Source organism: Strigops habroptila, chromosome 8 (genome assembly GCF_004027225.2).
Source record: "Strigops habroptila isolate Jane chromosome 8, bStrHab1.2.pri, whole genome shotgun sequence".
In the NCBI taxonomy this organism is placed as follows: domain Eukaryota; kingdom Metazoa; phylum Chordata; class Aves; order Psittaciformes; family Psittacidae; genus Strigops; species Strigops habroptila.
Genome location: NC_044284.2, coordinates 59314190 through 59341259, shown reverse-complemented (window position 1 = coordinate 59341259; position 27070 = coordinate 59314190). Strand labels below are relative to the sequence as shown.

Sequence of the window (27070 nt, the reverse complement as noted above, 5' to 3'; positions counted from 1 at the left end):
TTTCTACGGATTGGTTCCTCATTCCTAGGATGCAACCCAAGTTTAACCAGTTACAAACCAGTCACTCTTAAACAGGTGCTCAATCCCAAAGAAACACTTAAGTTGTATTCACAGGCTTAACTTCTAACAGTTTGGAAAAGTCCCAAATAAGTAACATTTCATCTAATACCTGAAAACTTGGTTTATTTTTGGCAACTCCAACAAGACTACTGGGGACAACCTTTCCCTGAAAAAGGCTGATCCCTGTCTTTAGTTCCATTGCTAGTCAGAAGACAAACTTGCAATTAAATGATAGGGAGGTTCTTGGTCATTTTTGGTCCCAGGGTCTGCAGTTTTGAGAAGTCTACAAAGACATCTGCTCCAAGTTTTTCACTATTCAGCACCCAATATGACTACTGACACAGCTCTACTACCGTGAGAACAAACAACGCATCAAGCCTACTAACTAGATGAGTATTTGAAAGATGTCCATGAAAGTTTCCATGCTGTAAAGAACAAGGGTTGAGACCCACTCAACACCATCAGTGACAGTTTCACATTTCACTAGAACACACCAAAGTACCAGGCTTTAGAAATATAAGCATCTTGCTAAGACTTAGTCTCCTAAGTTTCACTGCTCACCACCATCTCCCACACCACTGGCAGATTAAACAAGCAATTGTACCTTAAAAATAAAAACAACATCAGTGCAGCAATAAAAGACCTCAAAACCCAAGAGGTAGTCCAAAGAAGCATAAAGTCCTGAAGAACACAATCTGACAGACAAAACCCTTCAATGACAGTTTGTCTGCCATATTCTCTGCTCATACCACATTTAGCATGAGACTGGCTTTTAAACAATGCCTTGTGTAGACAGAAGGTTTGAAAGAGGAAGTCTGTTGAATGCCTAAATATATAGCACTGTAAAACTATCACAACTAAGAAGCAATGCTAACTCAGCATTAAAAATGAATACTTCCCTCTTCTCTTTGCATTGCATTGTATGCAATGCCCAATAAATAATTTAAGATGCTGGGGAAGGAAGAAATCAAACAACAAGCCATACTGAGGGGCATGCAAAAGGGAAAACTACTCAAATTTCACAATTCAAAACTTAAACCCTGCAAAGCTGAATCAAAGATGGCCTTAATGAAGACAGACATATGCTTTCATTGACACATATGGCTTTTACATTTAGATCACAGACTGGTACAGCACCCTCAAATACTTACTTTAAGTGTATTCACTTTATTTTAAGGGCTGTTGTAATTTTATTTTATTTAACTATGTGTATAATGAATTTGTTCTAGATAGTTTGCAAAGAAGAATGGACATCAGCAAGTTTCCTAAAAATACAGTTCCTAACACAAATAAGATATTTGGTAAATAAAGTGACACAAATTTTGTGAAAGATAGCAACTTCCCACACACAAATGCCAAATATCAATCCCCATTTCATTTTCTTTGATCTAGATCCTGCAAAACTATTATAGTTTATGCACTTTCCTCCCTGCCAACAAACAAGCTTTGCTGCCAGCAACTAGCAAAGCTATCTTTCATTCATCTGCCTAACAGTCAGTTCAGAATAACTGAAGTGAAACTACATTTGAAAAATGAGGAAAATTGATTTCTATGCACAGGGTTGCATAAATAGCTGGAAATAAATGGGTTCCTTCCCACCTAACCCCCCTTCTGCAAATAAATGCAGTGTACCAACATGCCAGACTTTTAAAACATAGCCCAGACTTTTGAATTCTTATAAATAGCTTTTTTTCTTACACAGGAAAAGACAGCTTATTTGGCTTTAGGGAATTCAACATCTTAAAGACAGGTTTTCCCTAATGTATATATGCACGAACTTAAATCTTTAAGTAAACTGAGTAATTCTGCTTCTCACTTGAGATGACAAAACAAATCCTGTCTTCTGCTAAGTAACAAGTTAACTGGTACTTCACGTTGTTTTTCTTTCCTTTTCTATAAATGCAAGTATTCTCCTTGCTTTCAAAATTGTACTTTGTATTCTAAAAAAAAGCATTTTTTTTAAAACCTGGTACCAATCTTTCATTTTTAGAAGACCCCAGCAAAAATGCCCGATATTGCCAGTTTCCTGATGTACGTTTTTGCATAACATCTTACAAAAAGTGAACCTTCTAGCCCAAACCCGTTAAATAAAGGTTTAAATATATAGTGCCAAATTTTATATTTACAATATATTCTGAAAGCAAATATAAATCTTTGAAGTTGTGCTTGTAAATACATACTGCAGCTATTAAATCTACTACTTGGAAAACTATTTGCTACCTTCTAGACACACCACTGATCGACTCAGACTTTTTGATAGGTTCTGATGTTGAATTCGCAGCTGCCCACCATTCTAACCTCTTCTTTCATCAAGTAGTTAGAGTGGAAGCTATAAAACATTTAAGGACACTTTCGCATAAGTTTTCCTCATGGTCCTTGTGGTTTAATCAGATGTTGCACCTTGTACTTTAACAGTGATATTCCTTCTGGTATTGGTGACATGACGTTGTTGAGCTAGAAATGAGCGTCCGGGACCATCTCTGCAGGCACCACTACTGCCAACCAGTCTTGCTTCCATGCCCAGCTTCTGAAGAGTTATGCTCTGCAAATAAGTTAAACAACTTATTATTTATTGGCCATTTTTCATACACAGAGCTCATGCTTGCTTAGGATACACACAATTTCTCCTACTGTATTTCTTATCTACCCTTTTGCTGCCATAAAAGGTATGAACCAAGGCTGAAGAAAATAAGATTCACTCACATGCATATGGAATGTGTTCATTTTAGCTTATTGTAAAGTTGTTCCTTTATTAAGCCATTTAATTTTGCTTTCCTATTTTAATTTCTCATTCCAGTCTTTCATCATGAAACTTTTTAAACATGAAACTCTTCACGTGAAGATAAACAACTTTCTCCATTCCTTTCCACAGCAATCTAACATCAAACATCCTAACAACCTTTACAACACTGCTGCAGGATGAGAAGATGGCTCTAGCTTTATTTCACAAATACTGTGCTAAAAACAGTGAACATCTAAAGCAGGAGTCTGGAAACCTTTTGAACCACTGCCTCCCTTTGTCTCAAGCCCAGAAACTTCAACAGCCAATGCTACTTCAACAACAAATGCTATTGAACATTGAGGAATTTTGTCTGCTAAATCCAGATGGAAGCTTGTAGCAGCAAGTAGTACATCACTAACAAGGAAGTCATGGCCTATGCCAAATTTTAGGTCTTCTGTTCCAAAGCACAGAAGACAAGCAGAAAATATAACATTTTACAAAATAGTTGATTGTTAAAATATTCCTAAAAGGAAAAAATACTAGATGTGATGTAAGATTTAGCTGTCACATTTAGCAAAATGTGGTTTTCTGATTTTGGAGATGCCAGCAAACAAACTTTTGACCCACCTTGTTATACCATGCAGTTACAATTAGCTTCTCCTCATAATCACGTAACTTAGCAAGTTTGTATTCAGCCTGCAAGGAGACAATAGAGAAGACAATCTCAATCAAAACACAAAAATCATCTGTATAAACTTATTGCAGTTCATTGAGTGAAACACACAGGTAGCAGAAATGCTTAAAAACGCAAAATAATTAGAAAGTTTAGAAGTGTAAATAAAGATACTTCCACAAATGACTATGAGAGAAGTTACAGACTACTTCAAGAGGAGGCTAAACTTCACACAAGTTGCAGTTCAACATAGAAACATATTTTGAAGGTGCGTGTATGTGGGAATACAAGAAAATCTAAGGGGTATCAGAAAATTATATATAATTTATTATTTTTTTGACCTAAAAGTCAAAGACGAGAACATACCTCTAGTGGCTGAGTATTTTTATGTCGCTGAATAGTTATTACATAGTATACTTGCCTAGTACATACATATAGAAGAGCTCTTGTGGCCACAGCATTTATAAAGTCAGACCTTTCAGCCTACTAACTCGTGCTGAGGAATTTTGTATTTGCTCAGGTAACTATTCTAACCAGCCCCATCAATTTTGCTGTAAAACTGAATGCAATTTTTCTTGGTACCTGGACTATTATCACCAATTAGGATTTCAGCCAGGCAGGTTTTACTGAATTAACAGGTTTTACTCTGCTATATAGTTTCAAGAACTCCAGTATATGAAACCACTGATACTAGGGGTCTAGTAAATTAAACAAGTCACTGCTTAAGTAGCTAGTCCCTCACACAAACTAAGTTATATTACTACTGAAAAATGTCAGACTCTGCAGCTCTGTACAAGTTACCATAAACACAGCAAAACTGTTAGTCTTAGGAAGTATATCACTTACAGAGGATTTAGAAAGAATCCAAATTAGTGTTTCAGTTGTACACTGAAAAACACTGTTGAAAAGTAAACTGCTGTGACAGGCTTATACTAAGATACAAATTTGATTAAGCCAAACTAAAAATCTCTAGGTTTGATGGTCTGTGCAGTTTCTAACTAAATGCAGCATGGAAGGGTATTGGATCATTAGGAAACAGTAACTTGAGTGTCTAATATCAGAGACAGCAGAACGTGTCGGAAGTTATTATTAAGTATGTAAACTTTTACCTCCAGTGCTTCAATTTTTTTGTCTTTCTCCATTATCTGTTTTTTGAGTGACATAATTTCTGCTGATGCTGGATTTAGCTTGGGGTCTAAAGTTTTTATCACCTGCACAAGGCAAAACAGAAGCATTACAACTCAGGTTTGATTCTCAGAAGCTCTGCATCTCATTCGTTCATAGTAGAAACATTAGCCAGGTAATTATGATGAAAACTAGGCTGTTAAACTGTACAACAAAAAGATACCAAAGGGTACAAAGGAATAATCATTAATGCATCTCATACTTAGTCTAAACTCCATTCTCTCATACACTTAACTGACTGCAGTTGAGTAATTAGATTAAAAACGCAATGTGTAGCTACTAATTTTAATTGGGAATTGGAGGGCAGAGGACTCAAATGAACCTGTATAACAATTTATGAGGGAAGAATGCGTATGTTCAGAAACACACCACTCACATTTCTTGCTTTCTCAAGGTACATTTTATATCTCTCTTCCATTGCTTTCATATCTTCATCTTTTTTTCGCAAAGCTGCTTCCAGCTCTCCAATCTTCTGGGCTATTGACAGAAATTATCAACACAGACATACAAAATAAAATCAGACATGGTACTTTCAAGGCTTCTGTGTTCTCTTGATTTAAATACCCCCAAATAAACTTTCTAGCTACTTCATGATTTCCTGAGTTTGTTTCAGTCTATAGGGGTTTTTATTTCAGACCATAAGGTCTTACCTGACCCTGGATTCCTGCTTTGCAGAATATTGTTCAACAAAACTAAGCCCCATGAACCTCTCCCCATCCCAATTTCAGGTTTAAAGCTATGCTGTAGCAGAAAGCTTTAGCCAGACAAGTATCCCAGAGCCCAGTGACTACTGGAATCATTTCAGAAGAAACTTAACATAGTCTTGTAAGAAACACCCCAAAGCCACACAAAACAACTTACGGTTCTGACTAACATCAGGCTGGAGTTCTGCAAGATCAGCCTCTTTCTTTTGTAACTCATCATGAACTTCATTCAGCTTTTCCCTTCAAATGAAAGGCTGGGCTAAGGATTAAACTCACAAATAATTCCATGCACAGTTTTAAGAGCTGAAAGCCAAAACTTGATGGTGAAAGTGTCTAAACAGCTATTTTAAACTCCAGGAATTCTTTTCAGTTTAAATAGAAATAGTAGTATGTATTTTTGAAGAACCATAAAAAGTTGTGACTTCTGAATTTGAGTATCATTTACCTAAAACTAGAAACAAAGAAGAAAATGAAGAAAAACCCCTGTAGTTCCTTAGCAGGAACTACATCTGCTGAAAGGATGGAAGGATTTCAGAAGAACTACATACATTTTGAGCCCGGTAAGATGATGGTTTTAGCAGTCTGTTGTAGAATCAGAGCAGTTAAAACACTCTTGGTGATGAAGAGACAGTTAAGTGGATACTAGTAGTACAAGATTATCATGATCAGAGTAGACAAAACTAGAATGTTAATACTTAACTCACTACATGCATGATTCTCACATTACTGGCTTAGAAAAACAAGACATCCCTACAAAGACTTAGGTAGTTTCTGCGCTACAACAGTTAAATTACTTAGTATAAATAAGCTACAGCAGATGCGTGTGCCTTACTTACATGTGTGCTGCCAACTTCTGCTTCAGGTTGCTAGACTATAAAAGGAAAGAGTTAAAATCCAGTTATATTTCAGTATTTCATACTATGCAATGCTAAAAGGGTCTTACAAATCAGCCAAGAACACTTTGCACACCTAAATAAGTAAAACCAAATAAATCCTCAGAAAACTGCATTTTTCACTTGCATTTCTGTAACTGCACTCATACTTTTTGCATTGCACAGATACCAATTCCAGCATCTTTTTTCTTTAAAACTATCCTTCTCACTATACCACCATTTAAGGACACAACTAGATATTTGTAAAAGTAAAAAGAAGGTAGAAGAGCTACAGTCCCTTAAAGTAGGTCTGGGGAAGGAATCACCTAAAACATGAGCTTTTCAATTGAAATGCAGTTGGTGTGGGGGTCTTGTGAATTCTCATACTTGGTGTTACACTGAAGCATTTTAAATAAAACTGGCAAGATGTCTTCAAGGTCAAGCCAGAACATTCACTTACTCCTTCACTCTTGGATCCCTGCTCCTGTAAAGTCTTTTGCAGATCTTCAATCTGCTGCTGTAACCCCCCAATACGCTCTTCATTTAGCCTGTTAGGAAGAAAAGGTAGTCATTACCCATTCTAAATAGATCACAACAAACAGATGTTTGTTTCATGTCTGGATGGTAATTTTTCAGAGTCTACCCAGCAGAACTTAAGCCACAAAAACTGACTTCAAATGCTTTTAGTTTGACTTGAACTTCTGCTGAAAGAAACACATGGTAGCTTTATAAACATTTCACAATGAAAGACCCAGAATCCCTTTAAGTTTTCTCAAAACTTAACTACCTAAAATTCTCATAGCCTAGTAAACTGCTTTCAACATTAACTGATAGAGAAATTCAGACCATAACCCAGTGTTACAACATGATTAGTTTGAAGTTCTAGAAATAGAGTTTACATCCGTTCTTGGTCTACCAAGAACCATTCAGAGCTAAGAGCATCCAATAAGCAACACGCTCTTCAGAGTACATACACATAGATCTACCACGTTCTACACCACCACATTAAAAGCTATTAAAAGCTTTCTTGCTTGCTTCTGAACCCTTCATTATGTTACACTGGTGAAAGAAAAAGGGTAACTGGCTTCCTGCAAAGTGCTTTGCTACAGATGTGAGCCCCAGTGCCACTCTGAAAGTCCAGAAATCAATTTTTGATACATTTTCATAGAATCACAGATGCGTTTTGGTATGAAGGGACCTTAAAGCTCATCCAGTTCCAATCCCCTACCACGGGCAGGGACACCTTCCACTAGAGCAGGTTGCTCCAAGCCCCTGTGTCCAACCTGGCCTTGAACACTGCCAGGGATGGGGCAGCCACAGCTTCTCTGGGCACCCTGTGCCAGCACCTCACCACTCTCACAGCAAAGGATTTTCCCTCAACACCTGATCTAAATCTGCCTTCTTCCAGTTTAAGATGTATTTTAAGATGCTGTTTCACTCATCACCTTTTCTCAGTTTCTAATTCGTTCACTGTCCGATGCTTTTGCTCCAGCTGTTCCTGGAGCTCTGTAATACGTTCATTTTCTGATCCCTCCTGTTTTAACAGGAGCATCTTATTTTCATGCTGCAGCCGAATAAACATTTCTCTGAATCCAAAAACAACAAGAAAAAAAAATACTGTTAATTAAGAACATTCTTGCTCGTTTCCCAACCTTCCAACCTTAAAGTGAGCAAAACAAGTTCTGTTTGAGGAAATAGTTGGGGTAACCATACAATTGTTTATTAAAAGGTAACTTACAATTTTCAAATATCACAATAGTTTTTTTAAAAGATACAAGCAAAGTTTTAAATTAAGTCACTCCAAACCCAGATTTTACTGTACCTTTACATTTCACTCTGACAGACTTTAAAAGCAGTATTAGGTAGCTTTTTCATGGTCTGTCTTAGTTGCTGCATATTATTTACTTTGCCACTGGCACACTAAATAAGAATTCTTTTGCTCCTTAGAGAGGATGTTTCAAGCCAGACTTCATATACAGAAATCTCATATGCTTTTAAGAAAGAATGTAATTATAGTATGGGAAAATAATTACTAACAGCTACCTGGGGGTCCAGAGAAGCGTCATAGAGGGAAAGCATAGTGGGATACAAGTCATGTTGCTGAAAATATTGAACTTTCATGGAAGGAATATTATGCTTAACCCATGCAAATCCCAACCTCAACCTTTTTGTCTTACCTATATTCCACTGGCAGAATTTCAGCAGCAAGATTCTCAGGGCTTTTAACATGAGATCCACCTGAAATGGCATGGGAAGTTTAATTTAACAAACCTAAAGAAATCACAAATATACATAAAAAAGCCTGTTTAGAATAAGCAATACCTGTTTGACTCAGGTGATCCTGCTGCATCTGTGAGTACCGGAGCTCTTCATTTGTCTCTTTTAATGCATCACATTGTACTATCAATCTCTAAGAAGATATATTGGAGGTGGGATTAAGTCATAGTGCAACACTTTGAGACCAAATAACATTAATCTGGAATAGTACTGACACACACATATTTTAAGACATGTTTTATGTGTATACACACACACAAGGTGCTAAACTTCATTTTTATGGCAGCGCAACTTATGGGAAAGTTTTCCTCAAGCAGAGCATTTCAGAGATTTATTAGGTGTTCAAATAAACTCTCATGCAAGAGAGACTTACCTCTTTCTCTTTGATTAAAGCTTCATGTTTTTCTTCAAGTCGTTTCATTTCAAACGCGAACTTATCAGCTCTTTTTGATTCTTCAGACAGTTTGTTATGAAGCTCCTGGACCTTTTTATTAGAAGTATATATATATGTATATATTCAGCAGATGAATGTTGCAAGATGCTACCTTTAAAAGCTATGTTAAAACCTTCACTCCCGTCCAGTTCAGCCATATAAAATACATGGTTCTCCCAGCTCAGAGGGGCAGACACGGGTTGGGGGCTGTGTGTTTGGGGCTTTTTGGTTTTGTTGGTTTATTTGGTTTTTAAATAGTTAATCCCCGCATTTCTATTACTACTGAAATAAGTGAAATCAAAATTAAAATTCTACAGTTTAAAATAGATTTCCATGAAGAAAGTTAAGAATATTACATACAAGTGACCTCCCAGACACACAAACTACCTCGGTTAAAGGAAAGAAGAAAAGCCTGCAACCCACAGACAACCAATCAGTTGAGAGGGCAACTGCAGTTAAGCTTGCTAGTTTAATAAACAGGGATAAACAGCAAGTGCATGGCAGAACATGAAAGTTTCCACAAATTTAAAAGGGACAATACAGTTTAAGCCCATGGACTGTTAAATCAAGTTGTTCATTTTTTCCACTGAAACTTAATTAAAATAACTTTATTTAGGTAAGAACTATCTGAGGAAAAAATCAACATCTTCAATATAGATGCAGCCTTACCTGTTTTTTGTAGGTTTCTAGTTGGGCACGTGCTGCATTGGCTTTCTTCAGTTCATCCTCCAGACTGACTGTATTGTGCATGTACATCATGTTGGTTTCCTGCAGAGATTTGACTTGTCTGCGGAAGTCATTCAGATCCTGCAGCTTTTTACGGTACACCTCAACAGTTGATTCCAGCTTACTTGCCTTGTCTGCAGTAGCCCTTAAAGTAGAAACAGGAATTAGAAGAAAGAGTATGTTTCTCCAAAAAAGTCAAATTCTGCTGTTGTGCACATTCGAGCTATTTTCAAAAAGAGAGATGTCCTGGAGCAAAGGTTGCACTTGATGATCTTAGAGGTCTTTTCCAACATAACTGATTCTATGATGCTATAAAACACACTTAGCAGCAGAGTTAAATCTTACTGCTTTATTTTTAAATGCATAATTGATGCAAACTTGCATTATGCAAAGATTGCTTATAAACATTGAGATCACCACAAGGTTTATGTGGGAGTAAGACTAACAGTTGTATGCCAGAAGTACATGCAAGGGTTAGTATGTCAAATATCTCCAGGGAATTCTGTGGGGTGCAATGTAAATGCACCACAACAGCCTGTGCTAGACAGTCATCTCAAAGTACTGGTCCCTAGTAAGGAAAACACACACAGATGATGCTCTCATTGTGGGGTTATACATAATTAGAATGTAACTGCACTATGAATATGATCACTAGATATGGCTAAGAATTACCAGCTGATCATTAACAAAAATCTGTGTTAAGAAAATATTTGGATCGTAAATACACAAATCAATTTTAGTATGTGTTTAATCCTTTCATATCACATCACTAGAAGCTAGTACAAGAAAATTATGGAAAAAACCTTATAGTTAAGATTTGTTTCAGATGTTATTTAAGAACCACCATAACTTCAACACCTGAAACCACTTTTCTTTCCATGTTTTATTCATACTGTTTTATGGATATCAGAACTATTTTATGAATAGCAGACCTGCTTTTGCAATATGATTTGCTTTCGATATTTCTTGGGTGGTGTGGTATTTAATTTGGTTTGCACAAGCTGGAATGTTGAATTCTCATCCAGGTTACTGTGTATTTCATCTTCATTTTGTTAATCCTGTTGCTAACTTAAATCTAACCTAGAATGCTGACACCAGAAGTTATGTCAAAACTCTAGCTGCATATATGCTTTCCGACATCAGAAAAGGCAGCCTCTTGCCAACAAAAATGTCCCCTTAATAGAAATGCACACACACTCCCCTCAAAATCTCTCACTTCTTGCAGAACTTCAGCCTTCCATCCCACAAGAAGAATAATTTCTGTACTCATTTATCCTGCTTCACAGGAAAATTCCAAGTTGCTTTCCTTATGCAAACAATGGAGGCTACACCTGAAAGCCTCCACTCCACCTCCGCTTTGTCAAAGGGCCTTTTTCCAACATTTATATCTCATTCAGATAAGACCTGCAGAACTAACGCCTCAGAAAAAAGTCTAAACACAAAGCCTTGAATTCAGTCATTAAATCCTCCTAATGTGTGTGTGGAGCTCTCTCTATTACATACCTAAGAATATCATTTTCATCTTTCAAGGCTCTAGATTCTTCTGCCAAGGAGGTCAGTTCATTGTTTCTATGCTGCAGTTCAATCAACTGTTTTTCTAGGTCTTCACAATGGACACGATAATCATCTTTTGCAGCTTCAAGCCTATGAGATCAAAAAAGAACTCTGTTAAGAACTCATCATTACTACACATTTTTCATTTAGTGCTAGAACTACTAAAAATAACTAAGACAAAAGAAACCTATTGATCTAAGTATGGAACATTTTACTGTCCACCTTTTAAATCATAATGGATTGTACACTGCAAATTTACCGTATCAGTATCAAAGGATCGCATGAAAAGTGATCCCCCCCTACAGATCACACGGAGAAAGACTAATACGTAGAAGAAATCAGCACATTAAACAGATATGGTAGGTTTGAGGGGTTTAGGGTTGGTTTTATTTACGCACAAATCACTTTGGCACTCATTTTCTGCCCTCCAACACCTATTTTTGACGTGTAAAATGGCTACGGTAATTACACAGTAGTATTTTCTACAACAAGAAAAGGTTTCTTTTTAAAAGTAAGGACTGTCTTTAAAATATGTTTATATACATTTATACAGAAAGCTTTTATCACAAAAGAAACGGAGATGGAAAATCCTGAAAGTGTACCAGAAATTCTCAGGATACATTTAACATCTCAAGTGAGAGATTTTTAAGACAAATTATTTCATACCTGAAGTTTTCTTCTTGCAGTTGTTCCAGCTGCAACTGTGCATGAAAATACTTTTTTGCAACCACAGTATTTGGATCATCAAGAGAGTCATCTAATTGCTCTAGCCTGTCATTCATAATCTCATTTTCTGACATCAAGCTGTTTTTTTCATCCTGGAGGGCAGCCACCTAGTGCAGATAAAACAGCATCACCACTGTAAGACCCGTCCAACTGGAAAGAGCTAAAGCAAGACAGCACTACATCACCAAATTAGTTTATGAAAAAGGTTTGAGCATTTAGAGATTTTAGAATGTAATTCACACAGCATACTTGAGCATACAGATGCTTTAGTATATGACAGTTATGAAGCACTAAAGAAAAAGTCCCTCTAAAAATAATAAGATGACATAATTTTTGTAACAAACCACGGTAAAGGCAGACAACGTGACATGGAGAGAAACTGGTACTTTCATTAAAAAGGATACCATGGACGCCATACAAAAAGTAATTATAAAATATAAATTGGTGTAAAGGTACTCTCCATCTTGCTTGTGCTTAACAATAAGAAGCAGGATGGCACTGGCTAGCACATTACCACAGTACTGCCGTGCACTCAGCAGTGGATGGTTGCGCAAGAAGCAGTTTCAGGCGCCATAAGCTGGTAAGCACACACGCAACGGAAAAAACCTAGGCAGCTTCATAGAGAGCATGCATTTTGTTTGCAACAATCAAACAGGTTTGATATTGAAAGTGTTCACAGCTAAGCAAATGAGAATACAACACTTTGTTGGAACAGTAAGTATATTAACAGCCATAAAATGGGGAAGGATTAAGGGGATAGAACCTTCAAAGTTTTTCTAGTGAAAGCTGCTGTGTTAATTTTAACATCCTGTCAAACATAAGAGCATGTAGCATGTGTTAGTTAACTGGCATTTAAACAGGGACAATATGCTTTTTGGGTTATGTTTTCCTGAATCATAAAGAAAACCTACCTTTCTTATACTCTTGGAAAATATCAAGGAAGACTGAGACCTTACAAGTGAATTTATTAAGAATTAGTTTAAATGAGAAGCATCAGTCAATATTATGGCTTCAAATCAATAAAATAAAAACATATCATGGTGACATTATTAGATTAAGCATCAGATATAACCTAGAGTATGCAATATTAAGAAACAGTCTGATTGTGATCATAATTTAAAAGTCTATCAGTCAAACATTTAAAAAACAAACCCACTTCATTAGGTGCTGGCTTTTAGGTTCACTCCGTTTTACATACCAGATGCCACTTTACTACATACATGCACACAAAACACCTTAGAGGTGCAGAGGGCATATCTTAGCCTCACTGAGCATACTACTTCCTGTTCAAGGTTCAGCCACTCCTTCAACATGCACAACAATCACAAAGAAAAAACCTATTGTACAACCCAGAGCAAGTTCTTCATCTTTTCTCTGTTATTTTCTATTATCTTTCTCTTCTTCTTTTCTATTATTTCAACATAACAGAACTGGTGTCAAGGTCGACACAAATAATAAAGAGATAGTTTAAAAACACATCACAGTATTAAAAATCTCTGGTGTCATTAACTCATGTGTTTATAACTTTCCCTCAAACACCTTTCATACCTTCACCTGGCCCACGCTATGTTATGAGCAACTGGCTTTATAAATTCTCATTGAGAAATCTCAAGAGAGAAGTTTGTGGGAGACAGGAGAAAGCCTGAGACTTCTCGAATGAGACATACTAAGACTCCTAATGGGAGCAGAAAGTGTGAGTAAACTGTTATCCCAGCACCTCTAGATAGGAGAGCTTTTGAACAGTGAACACACTTTTTGAAGTTTAACAACGGTCAACTGTGAATTCAGCTGTCAAATCAAGCCCCTTGCCCATTTAAAAGAAATCTTTTTCTCCTGCAGATACTGCTCACAAGCATTTTTAGATCTCTCCTTACACTAGGAAGCCTTACTACTGCCTCAAAAAAAAGGAAAAGAAATATCAATTCAAGACTTAGGGCTAACAAGACGGATTTTCTTTAAAAAGGGGATTGAAATGCAAGTTCCTGTTTATTGTTATGAAGTTCTCTCTCCTTTTTCTAGAGTGACCTGATTAAATACTATATCCATTAAAAAAGAAAGAAGTAGGACTATTATCAGTGATTTGAAAACTCTAATAAGGATCTATTAGTTTCCATTCTCTTTAATTCCTGAAATATCCTCCATCTTTCAACTGTGTATGAGAAAAAATTAGCAACTTTTAAATAAATCTCACAATTTAGTCTATCATCAATTCCCATTGAAAACAGCATCATTTTGCTATGATTAAATCTAATGACTGATTATATGAACTAGATGTTTTGGACACAGTTCAAAAGACTAGAGGAAGCAGTGACTAAAAATGAAATAGGCAATTTTTAAAGCCACTATAACATTGCTTTGATGATACCTGCTACTAAGGGTAAACATAAAGCTAGCAGACCAAACAACCTTTCAGCTAACAGCTGGCAGAGGACCTCAGCTTACATTTCCGTCATCAACTATTTCCAGTAATTGCATTTTGGAGTATAGAAGGGTTGGGTTTCCCCCCACAAACAGCTAAGAATTCGCATAAAACTTAACAAATGCAAAATTCACCTTGCCCTTCAGAATTTCTGCATCTTAACAGCAACACCACTACATATTAAAGAAAACAGCAACTTGCTGTTTCTTACCTGTAAATCCAGCTCTTGACATCTTTGTGCCAACTCTTCTTTTTCTGCTAGTGCTTCCTGAAGATCTTCCAAAGCTTTTTTAAGCTTTTAAAAAATAAGATAGTCAATCATTCTGGCCCATATCCAAAGTACTCACAGTTCTAGCTTCCAAATCGTCTCAACTGTGTGTACAATTGCTTAAGAAGGATTTTAGGTGCACACATTGACAGAGAAACCTGTATGTACTCTGTTAGATAAGGATTTCTGTTCATTTTACCTTTATTTTAAATGACTACTACATGTATTAAGTGAAGTATTGAAACTCAGAGTAACATCCAGATTCAACACAACAACTTAGGCTAAAAGCATAACAAAACCAAATATAGGCACATTCATGTTGTCAGAATTTCAAAATCCCTGCCTGTTAAATCAGTCACCCTCCATCTCGGAATAGAAATGCTGGTGCTCCTTTATGGGCAGCTACTTTTAAAGACATAAAGACAACTTCATTTTATGTGCAACACTTTTATTTAAGGGATGGCATGATACCAACTTATTGTTCAGGCTTGAACTACAACAGCAACAAATACTAGGCAGTTACCTGCTGTTCCATGTCACTTGATGCATCACATGTGGAAAGACCCGTTACTTCCTTGCTCATGAGCTACAGAAAGAAGCCATAGTAAAAAGAAGATCAAATTAGAGGTTAAATATCTGTAAAATTCACTGTCTACTGAGTAGCAATTGTATTTTCCACATGTTCTTGCATCCCTTCAATATATCAAAACAGATTACTAATTACAAAATACCCCACCTTATGGTTGGTAGAGGATTTAAACAAGTCTAGAATAAGATTACTTTTCTAGTTTTCACACCCCCCCCAAAATAAGTTAGCAGTAACATCTTATTGGATTTGATCTGTTGAAGTTAATGCTAGCCCCTAATCAAGTTAAAATGCAGTGAACTGGAGGATGAGATTTCACTCGATTAATTTAATAGCTATCAGACCTTGTGTCACATTAATTGCCATTAAGCAATAGAAACATTAACACAGCTCTCACTGATCTCCAGTACAAAGATGTACACAGTATGTTCCTCAACAATTACAGGGCTTTACTTCTTACTCAGGAATTACACTGTTATTTCTAGACCTTCTTCAGAAAGAAAGTTTGATTAGTCAGAATACAACAAACAAGAGGTTTATGGAATTTATTTCTCTGAATGGGGCACTTGCAGCTTTAAAGACTATACAGTCAATGTTAAGTCTAAGTTTTAAAGCCTACTGCCAACTCCACTGTTACCTTGATAAGGGTGCAATTACACATTATATTTTCTTCAAAGTCAGCATTTAGGTTTTGCCTCCCTCCACACTCTGCTTCACAGTCCTGAAGCTCACAGACGCAAGTGGCTGTAGAGCTACACTGTGAGCGGGATCACTAAAATGATCCAGCTAAGGACAAATTACAAGTGCAGGAGGAGCACACCATGACAAGAATAGAAGAGATGCAGCTGGGAGTTTGTATATCAGATGCTGCGATGGTCTGTGAGAACAATGTAGCCTCACAAACAGTTACAATCAGCTTAACTACAGCACTGAGACAGAAATTTCAGAACCTGACTCCAGTATAATGGATGGTTGGTAACAAGATACATTTCTTGTGTGAAACAGGAAATCTTAAGCATTTCTGGTCTCTGTAAGTTATATGTTTGGACATAGAAGACTAAAATCAAGACCCCGTGGTTGAGGTCTGGGGCCTCTTAATCCTGACACATCCAGATAATTTAGGGAAGTATTTACACTCTTCCCTGACCTTTGCTTGGATAAAGAATTCAAAAAGATCAACAAACAGATGTTGATTGTTGTTGTAGGCTATGAATTATTACTTACCTCTTGAATGGCAGTCATGACAACATGTTGAACAGACTCTTCAAGGGTCATGATATTTTGTATGTGTTCTGCAAAAAACACAAAAAGAATTTGTAGTGACTCATGACAACGTTCATCTTAATGGCTTAGGTAACACGACATACCATTTGCAAAGAGATCCAGGAGAAACTATTCCCTATAAAGCTTCTTCAAAATAGGTAGTGCTCATTTTATGCAGAGCACCAGTGTTAACCAACAACATTATTATCCAGTAATATGGTAGATAAACATAAGAGATTATAATTTCTTAAATGAACAAATTAATACTATGCATAGTAGAGCAAGGAGGCTTTAAGTCATCTGCATTTACGTGGTTCTTTTTTCATACATTCATCTATGTATGTATATGCATAAGCTTTTCCAAAGAGTCAGCAAGCCTGTAATTGACTTAATAAATAAAACTTAATGGAAAAAAGTAATTACTGGCATCTTCATTCCCAGTGCAGCCTGACAGCTTACTTCCCAAACACTCTTTGATGAGGTCATTTCAGACTACACAGGAGTCACACTTCTGTTACTAACAGAATCATGCTGAGGATTCCTTAGTCACCAGAGCATTAAGCATTCTCTCTTGTAAGGGGAGAGAAAACTCAACTAATTCAATCTTGAACCTCTGCAGACAAACAAGAGTTTTCAATATAAGTTTTTAATTTAATTTGCTTGATTGGCACTTGAATAGTAAGTTTTAGGTCTTGGTATATGTTTTAACAAATATGAATAAGTCATACACACTTCAGACTATTTTTTTTAAACCTACCCTGAGCGAAGTTTGGAGTTTTATTCACAGAAGTTTCCCCACAGATTTTCTGTGTTTAAGTGAACTCTAGTTTCAGAATAGGCATGTAACAGATTAACAATAGACTTTTTAACACATAAGAAAATCTCATCCACTTTAGCAATCACTCGAGGCAGTTTGCTGTTTGTTGAGCAGGTTAGGGTAGTGCATACCTTGCTTTCTTTCACAGTTGACTGCACAGCCTAAAATAAGCTGCAGAAGCCTGCCCAGTTCAGTGGGATCTGAGTTCTCAGATATTTGGTTTAAGTCTGGAATAAGCTCTTCTGAAATCTGCTGACCTAAGAACTAAAGAAAGTAAAAAATAAAATTAAAAAATAATAGAAGAGAGAAAGTAGACTCCCATTTCTGTATATGAAAATCTGGTACCATGTAAGAAACCTGGACTCAGTAAACCAGATAGAGAAAATGGTCTATTAATAAGTTTGTTAGTATAAAACTTACAGAAAGATTTTAAACATTAAGCGTGGAGACAAACTAAAAATATTTGCTTACGAAAGAGTACGTAGATAACAGTATCAGATTAGGAAATCTGAAGAGGCCTAGATAAAGCAGATGTTCTTAACTCATTTGTTACAGGGCTTCATACACAAAACGCCGATGGCACACACTGTGCCTCTCCACCATCAGCAAAGACCATTCCAAATGTTTGTTTCCATCCCTCAGTGTGGATATGTTCTGAGGAAAGGGGTACTCAATCCATTCTCAGCCAATGAGCTTTACCATACTTGGCACCTCAGTTGTTCCTCTGAATAGGTCTAAATTTAATCTAAAGTAGACAGCATTAAAAAATACACATGCAAACTACCCAGCAATTATTTAGTGCAACAAAGTTATGCACTTATAAGAGTTCTATAAAATTGTTCTGGCAAAACCACGTTTTGAAAGTCTATTAACTGAGGGTTTAGCCAAATGACCGCTTATACAGGGAAAAGTGACAGCAGGAAGTTCTTGGGCTAAACCTCAAATATGAAAGAATTTATTCTACCAATTAAAAAAAAAAAAAGGAATTAAAAATGCTTCCAAATTCAATTGTTCCATAATTCTTAAAAAGCTCCTCATAAACCTAAAGAAGTTCTACTTCTGGCCTTGTCAGAGAGCCTCAGTCCTGGCAATTCAGGAAGGCTTGGCACTCTGTATCACAACTAAGTCCAGGTGAGACCAGGAAGCCATAAGATGATCTGGTAAGTTTTTCTGTACCATACCCATTACATTACTGCAATCAAGCTCCATACAAAATTCAGCATTTGTTTAAAAAACTTCAATATACAGCACTCATTTATAGCTACCGCACTCATCCAGCATGAGAGAACAAACTGTCATCCTTTCTATGTCCAGGAGGATTTGTAACTTCTCTCCCAGCTTCCAAGTGAGTACCATAAAACCTAGATTAGGCTTGCTGAATCTGTTCTGTTGTGTACAAAAGGATTAAAACTTCACTAGCCAAGAGCAAATATGGCCGTGCACAAAAGCCAACAGGATTCTGCAACTTGGTCCTTGTGACACTTACCTGGGCAATGACAGAGACATGGTTTCCAGATTATACTCCAAGAGCCTTATCTAAAATACACCTGCTCAAATTAATGTTATATTCACTCGCTCCCCCCACTTAACCAGTTAATTCTCATTTACTTTCTGCCAGGAAAGTCCTTCAAATAAATTTCTTTGCCAAGAAAATAAAATACCTAGGTGTAGAAGGACAATAATCATAAAGTTTAATGGTTAGAACAACAAAAAAATGATGTTTTTTCCATACCTCATGATAGTAGTCCATAATTCCTTGCAGTATCTTCTTCAGATTACTGGACTAATTGTTGTACATGAAAGAGAAGGTTAAAGGCTTTCACTAAAATTCTTTTAATAATAATTTATAATAAAATGTTTACATAACAGCTCTATGACAAGAATCTATAATGACAGGGAAAGAGAAATAATGCAGAAGAAAATCCCCATGTGACAATGCTGGAAGGCACTTAAACTATCAACAGACAGTTCAAGGTCATTTAAAATAACCTTAAAAAGTCTGAGCATAATTCTGTGGGTTTTGGACTGCTCAATACTCCCAAGACAGACACCATATCCAACCCCACAAACTTCCACTAACTTCAGTTTTGAATACCTTTATTCTCCAGTTGTCACCAACGTCATCTTTAATGCGATTTAGCCAAGATGCATCAAACCAAGCAACATCTCTAAAACAAAAACAAATGATTAAACATCAATAAGCACAGACTTATATAAATAAGATATCAGATTCCCAGCATTAAATCATTGTCTGTTTGACTATGGTGTCTAATGAGGCATAAATTCCTCGATGTCACGGGCAATTTCCATCCTGCTGGCTGCATTAAGACACCACATTCTAGGGCAAGAAGAATTCCTGTACATGCTTGAGCTAGCTACAGCTGGGAACACAAGGACGTGAAGGCCTTTGTCATGCTGAATTTTTATACCTGACAAAGTGATCATGAGGATGTAAAGAAACATTCTCTTTTGACTAGTGCTGATGTTATGTTTGATACCTACTCTCGTACATTTGCATTTTCCAACATTTGCTTCAGTTTGTCAAAGGTGCTTATCAAGAAAAAGCCTGGTTTAAACTACTTTCATATTTTTGTATGTCACTGGTTCCCTTGGGCAGAATTATATTCACTTTGCTAGCATAAACAAGGATGAGTTGTTGAGGGAGGCGTTAACACACACTGAGCTGCCACATGATACAATCACAGCATATCTAACAATAACTTTTCACACCATACTGTGTATTCACTGGTCTCAAAGCACCTCATTATTACACCCAGTTATTATCTCCACTTGCATATCAACCAATGTGGTTGTAAAGAAGTTTGACCAAAACCTGTGGCAGCCTCCTACCACAAACATTGCTCAGTGAATCTTCACTAAGCAATCCTAAATCAATTTTTGCTGTTCCCAGGAAAAGGGCGAGTTCTGTCTTTACTCAGCACATTTAAAACCTTTTCAAGCAGACAGGGGGGTTTATGGGTTTGGGGTTTTGTTGGTTTCGGGGTATTTTTTATTTATTATTTTGGTTTGGGGTTTTTTGGGGGTGGTGGTGTTTAAGCAATGTTTTAGTAATTAAAAATACAGTTTGAACAGGAGATGGTAATTCAGACTTCTTTATTATCTGAGCCAACAACAGTAAAACTGCAGTGACGACTTGTAGCATGACACTTGTGTTACAATGCTCTGAAGTAAATGTAAATTTCACACCTAGTGTCACTCAACCCAGTACCATTTGTCATCACACCAATAAAATAGGAATTATTTTTATTAGCAAACTATTATTTTAATAATAAAATTGCTATTGATGTGTCACAATTTGTTTTTTCCACACACATAGTTATCATTTAAATCCTAGAACTTAAATCTAAATCAACTGAGCAATCCCAAAAGGAAGAGAGCACAAAGACATGTCTTTTGAACTTTTAGTTCCTCATTCCAAGGCGGAACATACTGCCTGAAGTATGGATATCCATGGAAAGAGTGTTGATGGAAAAAGTGGAAAAAGTCCTATCATTCCTGCCCAACTACCCTTAGGTATGAATTAAATACTGCAGTATTAGAATGTCCTTATCTCCTTCTCCATTCTACCACATTCAACTATTGTACCATCCTCAAAACAACAATACACAGGCAGATTTTATCTTCTCCTATAAACTGTCCCCTCTAAGCTTCTACCTACTTTTAAAGCACCTGGGCATGGCAAACACAGAACCCCCAAGAAATTAAATACCTCTTCTCCAGACTTCAGTATCAACTTACATTTGGTGAAGTACCTGAGCCATGGCAACCCCGTTAGTCAAGTCCTGAACATCTCTGCAAGGTGCAGCAGTGTTGAATGTCTGCAACTAAAACAGAGAAAAACATTGTGTTTCTTAGTCAGTAGACAGAAGGACAGGAAATAAGTTACCATTTTCCTTTTCAGCTTTAAGGCATTTAGCAAGATGTTTCTCCACTTGAGGCAGCCGAAATGCTTTTTGAACTACATGGTTTTTAAGACAATCCAATCATCTCAGTACTTCTAACTAGTAGCTTAAAAAGTTAAGTGATTATGACTAGTAGCTTAAAAAGTTAGTACAACCACACTTAGCTTTTTCACACTAGTCCTTTTATTGTAAATCAAATTATGGAATACTAACTTGGGAAACTAAAGTTTATATTTATATTTATCCATCTTTCATATCATATTGCGCTGCTTAGTTCTGCAGACATAACTATCTAAAAAAACAGGATCACAACAAGGGGTGAAAGTTGAGGGGAAAAAAGTATCCAGTCCTACACTACAAGCATTTAGTAATAGAAGCCATGACACCAATAGAGATCCCTGAAATTATTTGGGGGTTAAGAATGGAAGGGGGAAAATTGTGCAAAAATAGCAAAAAAAACCCCCAACAGTTGTCTGCTGCACACTTTAAGGATATGAAGATAGCTGAAACAGACTGAACCACTTCAAGTTCTGCGAGCTGGCAAGACATTTCCTTGCAATTCAGGATTCCAAAATTCCCTAAAGATGTTCCTATTTAGATATGCAACTTCAAAATACTGCTATAAACCCAAGAAACTTTACTATAACCTGAAGATATACATCTTCTCCTGGTTATATTTTACGCATATATTATTCCTGGTATTTCCACCACCACCAACACCCTGTTATTTTCCAAGCATCACAGTACCTAGTGTTTATCCCATCTACATATTTCTGTCTAAAGATTAAGCAACAAAGCCCCAGTTTTCCCTCTTCTCCTCTATCACAAAACCAGATTACACATGGAAGCATTTTATAGTAAGTTGCCTGATCTATTCTATACGAATTGTTGAATGCAATCTTTGTATTCTAACTGGTGCTTCCAGGCACAAGTACAACTGAAGACCCTTTGTAGTAGGACTGGTACAAGCAAGATGCATCTCCCATCTTAAAGAACAAAATCTAAGAGCACAAGTGTTTTGCAGCTCAAATGCCAGGAATACTTTCAACATGTCTACATCCTTATGGAGCACTGCAATAACCACCCAGCAGACAGCTCTATACACAAGAGCCCCATCATCAACCTGATGCATACTAGTTTATCACGAATCCATGAGCAGCTCTTCTGCTGTCCTGCTCATTTCTGCCTGCAATTCTCACTGCTTCATGTACAAAGCCTTAAAACACTGAGGTACCTCGGTCCTCAGATCAGTCCACAGGCTGTAAAAAGTGACTGCAAACTCTCAAAATACTCCACCAGGCTCCAGAAATATGTGTCTTGGAAAACCCCTGGAGCACAAGCACTACATTTCTGTTTAACAGTCCTCAATGAAGTTTTCTTCCATGAACTTGGCTAAGGCACTTTTTGCAGCCACAAACTCAGCATCCAGACATTCTGCAGGATATCCCCTCTTGTGAGAGTTTGTCACCTGCTAGCTTTGCCTCATCTCCCCCACCTCTTGTACACGGTGAACAGACTCTTTGACAGCTGTCTTCTCCAGAAGCTCAAGTCTGTATCAAACTCTCTCCATGCCTATCCCTATCCCCATCTCCTCCCACTGTCTTTCCCAGCACCAACAGTCCTCATCTATTCAGTCAGTTCTCACACGCAAGCTCCTCCATACTTCTCATTCAGCCAATTCTACATGAAGCTCTTCCATACTTCCCATGAGCACAGATATTTTTCCTCTTAGTTTTCTGTTTTTCCCACATTTAAGATTTGTAGGATGCGATTACCTCAAGTTAAAAATGTTTCTTCATTTTGGGTATTGTGGGGTTTTTTAAAGCTATCCCCAAGCTTATACCTAACATTTTGACAGAATTAGCTATTATAATCGCAATATTTTATTCCCCCCCCCAACCCAATCACCTCAGAACTAACTATTCCAGGAGAGAAAGCTGTCTGCACACACACCAATCAGTTCATCACACAGTTATTCAGGGAAGTAAGAGCTCATCAGCAATTCTTTTAAGCTCAGCCTTCCTTACCATGATGAATACAACAGAAAGGAGAAAGTTTGCTGTTAATACTCCTAAAAGATGGGTATGAGGAACAGAATGGAAACAAGAACACATCCTTATAATCTGTCCGCTGTGAAAATTGACTTCTTAAACTTACTACGTTTACATTGTCCTAAATTACCTGTCCACCTCTGAAAGGGCTTTCCCAAGCATCCTGTGAAACGGAAGCTTCTTCAGAGGTTGCTGGTGAATGACCTCATCAAGTGTGTTTGGGAAATCAGGGAATGATTTGGGTTGGAACTACTTACACCACCACGGTGGAAAAGCACGGTGTCCAGCTGTAAGAAGTTGAGGCAGTTGGTGTCCCCTCTATGTTTATAAAAGTGACCACAGACTCTGAATATTTGTTTGCTTGCTTCAAAAACAGTCTAATCAATCCAGTAAGAGAAAAATATGCAAAGCAAGGGATTTTTTTGTAATTTGTTTTTAAATTTAAAAAGCATTTCATAAATCCTGTATTACAGCAGGTAAGAAGTCCATAATCCCTGGTAGGTTACATAAAAGATTAAGTAGAACAACACAGACTGAAGCAGCTGTGATTGACAGCACTTATTTCTAATACTACAGCAGCCTTAATGCCAATGCAAGAATAGGCACGCAGGCTTACAAATCAAGCCTGAGCATGCCAGAACTCGGAGCTTCATGGCACAAGATTGTGATGCTGCCATTTGGAAATACCCCCTTGGAAACCAAAGAAACTGCTAAATACAGGCACTACCATTTCACCCAAGCTTGTCAGAGTAGGTAAACAAAGCCTTAGAAAGCCCTGTGACATGCAGCACTGCTTTATGTATGCCAGTGTCTCCCAGAATAGAAACAGCTAATTAAGCAAAAAGCAGGGCTGAGAATCTTAGTTTCTCTGTATATTTAGAAGTTACTTAAGCACCTAGAAATAATATGAGAGTAGACACATTAATTATGGGTTCTCCAAACCCTGTGCCAGCCCAATCATTTCCTCAAGACAGGTTTTTACTGTACTTGCAAAACCAGTGAACATAGCAGGCATGGGCAGGAGGCTGGCAGAAGCAGTCACAGACTTCACAAGTGTAGCAGTACTCTTTTTTTTCCCATACTTCATTAGTTTTACTAAATATAGCTTCAAGGACATGCTGCTACTCACACTGAAAACCATTTCATGAATCTAACTTAAATACAGCCTGCCACTTGCTGCTACAAGAGAAGCAAGTATTTTTCTCTGACACAGCTGTTACGCTTCCAATATGCATATGAAAATTGAAGTTTGTAGATGTAGCACTTAATGCCTTTTCCCTGGGTCTGCTGAAGGCTCTACCATCAAAGAGTATAGATGAAACAAGAGTGTTACCCAGCAGAAATCAACCTCTTGGGAAGGTATGCCCTCAATTTCATCCAGATAATGTAGGGCTGAGGTTGTCCAGTTTATACCCAGATTATACACACTAGGGTTAGAACTTTTATAGAGTTAGTCGAAGAGATATTAAAGTAACGATAAACATTCCCATTCTTAATGCCACAACATTAATAAAATAACTCAGGCACTGGACACAGTTAATATCACCAATGCTGCCAAACAGGGCTACGTCTATTGTGGAAAAAGCTTTCTGCTTAAGATGTGACCATATATCTCTAGTTTGGAGACAAAGATGGAAGCAGCCTCAGAGAAATCAGCACCAAAAGACATTCAACCAACTTTTTCTCTACTACAGTAGAAAGAAAACACCTATGTAATGGCATGTAAACACAGAATATTCTACTGCACCACTAGGCCTATTGCTGCTCTTATCGCTTCACTCCTACCCAGAGGCAGAAAATATTCAGGTTTACTTCACATAGCCTAACAGAAATTTGTCTTTCTGACTTAGAAAATTGTTTCTGCAACAGACTTGCAGGTTCAATCTTAATTGATACTACTGAGATCAATTTTCCTTGGAAACTCATGTACGTTTCCCCTATAATTTAACCTAACCCCATTATGTTTTTCCTGTAATACCCTCAAAACTTTAAATTCGATGACATCTGGGTTGCAGAACCAATAGATAACAGTTTTATCTGAATTTTCTCTTTCTTCTCTGAACAAAGTATGTTTTCTAATATGGAATTTGCCAAAATTAAAAAATAAATACACAAACAAACCACAAGATCTTGCAGCAGAACACAGAAAATCATGAGCATCTCTTCACTATACTAAAAGAGTAAATACATTGAGAAAGCTTTAGAACCAGAGTTACAAAACCCATTTCTCTTCTGATACACAGCACTTCATTCCCCCCTCCCCAGACCTTTTATTTCGCCTATTATTCAAACTGAAATTCAAGCTGAAAGGATGTTTGAAACAATCTTAGTGTTAACAAGTTGTAAATTAGGTCCAATAAATAGAGTGTTAGATCTAAAAACGTGCATCTGGCAATGCATCTGCTGAGTGTTGTGCAGAAAACCTGAGCACACAGAGCTGAATGTTCATTTCCACTAATGCCACTACACAGAGCTCTGACGGTTTAAGGCTCTTTTATACCTCTTCAAGATACATGACATTATTTCAGCTATGCACTGTGAGGATACTGAAAATGAGAAATAGGCTCAAAATATTTTAAAGAAGAATGGTAAAAATAAAAAGTTCAGCAGTGCTCATGGGATTCTGAGGAAGAGTTCAGGAATGCACTGATTTATTTTTCAATGGAATCATGACAGAGTTATTCTTACCTGTTGCCAGGAAAATACAAAGTTAAAGAGCCAAAAAAAGACAAACCAAAGTATGCATAGATTAAATGACAGAAGATATCCAGAGAGGTAAGCATAAGACAAAGCCTGAAAGTCAGCAAAACAGGTCACTAAAAGGAAAATGGAGGGAGGGAAAGAAAAGAGGGAATTGTTTTTCAGCGATTTAGTACTGATGTCAACTAGTTACAACTTCTGCAGCGTCATGTAGAAAGTAAAAGGAACTCCTTTAGAGATAGCTGTTGCTATTACTCGCCAATTTCATTCCAAGATGCCCACGATGCTTCTAAAACACTCCCTTCTCTCCCCAGTTTACAATTCACACAGGCTATTTCTAAAGAAACTCTTCACATCAGGTAATTGTGGCCTTCCCTGCCAAGATTTCTTCCAGAAGTTCTATTTAGTGCAGCTCACCCGCACCAAAAGTATTGCATCTTCAAGACCAGAGTTGCAAACTAGAAAGCAGAAGAAAGTGAGAAAGAACAAGGGATAAAAAGAAAGCAAGCCTTATAGATGAACCCCATCTAGTGGAAGGTGTCCCTGCCCACAGCAGGGGGATTGGAACTAGATCATTTTCAAGCTCCCTTCCAACCCAAAGCATCCTGTGATTCTATAATTCTAAATACAGTTGGACTCTGTGATCTTGAGGCACTGGCACAGGTGCCCAGAGAAGCTGTGGCTGCCCCATCCCTGGCAGTGGTCAAGGCCAGGTTGGACACAGGGGCTTGGAGCAACCTGCTCTAGCAGAAGGTGTCCCTGCCCGTGGCAGGAGGTTGTTACTATGTGAACCCAAACCATTCTGTGATTCTATGATGTTAAAGGTCTTCCCACCTAAACGAGTCTATGAGTCCTGTGCTTCTGGCACAGGAAACACCACACAGTTGTGCTGCGCCTGACTAATAAATGCTTTAACCAACTGAAAACTGGTATGAGATGTTCTGAGGTTTCTGCTCCTGTCAACTCTATTCAAATTAATTACACGTATTTACTATTATTCTTAATTACTGAGCAGTTTCCACACCGAAGCCACAGCTGGAGAACCACCACCTGGTATTCAAACGACCACATCTACACTTCAAGGGAACGTCTGACTGGTTGTGAACATCCA

At 37.4% G+C, this 27070-nt stretch overlaps 1 protein-coding gene across 1 annotated transcript in view; it reads right to left on the bottom strand.

The window, feature by feature from the left end:
* HOOK1 (hook microtubule tethering protein 1) overlaps positions 1 to 27070 on the bottom strand; it is a 27545-nt gene continuing 475 nt past the window's right edge. The window contains exons 2-22 of the mRNA XM_030494476.1: positions 21045 to 21130; positions 19381 to 19453; positions 19018 to 19068; positions 17417 to 17549; positions 16430 to 16497; positions 15143 to 15205; positions 14563 to 14646; positions 11873 to 12039; positions 11156 to 11296; positions 9596 to 9797; positions 8867 to 8977; positions 8539 to 8626; positions 8394 to 8454; positions 7662 to 7802; positions 6677 to 6764; positions 6181 to 6215; positions 5502 to 5584; positions 5017 to 5117; positions 4565 to 4666; positions 3410 to 3478; positions 1 to 2602 (exon numbers count right to left, since the gene is read on the bottom strand). Coding sequence (XP_030350336.1) covers positions 2444 to 2602; positions 3410 to 3478; positions 4565 to 4666; positions 5017 to 5117; positions 5502 to 5584; positions 6181 to 6215; positions 6677 to 6764; positions 7662 to 7802; positions 8394 to 8454; positions 8539 to 8626; positions 8867 to 8977; positions 9596 to 9797; positions 11156 to 11296; positions 11873 to 12039; positions 14563 to 14646; positions 15143 to 15205; positions 16430 to 16497; positions 17417 to 17549; positions 19018 to 19068; positions 19381 to 19453; positions 21045 to 21130 — 2106 coding nt within the window. The 3' untranslated portion in view covers positions 1 to 2443. The remainder of the gene's footprint in view (positions 2603 to 3409; positions 3479 to 4564; positions 4667 to 5016; positions 5118 to 5501; positions 5585 to 6180; positions 6216 to 6676; positions 6765 to 7661; positions 7803 to 8393; positions 8455 to 8538; positions 8627 to 8866; positions 8978 to 9595; positions 9798 to 11155; positions 11297 to 11872; positions 12040 to 14562; positions 14647 to 15142; positions 15206 to 16429; positions 16498 to 17416; positions 17550 to 19017; positions 19069 to 19380; positions 19454 to 21044; positions 21131 to 27070) is intronic.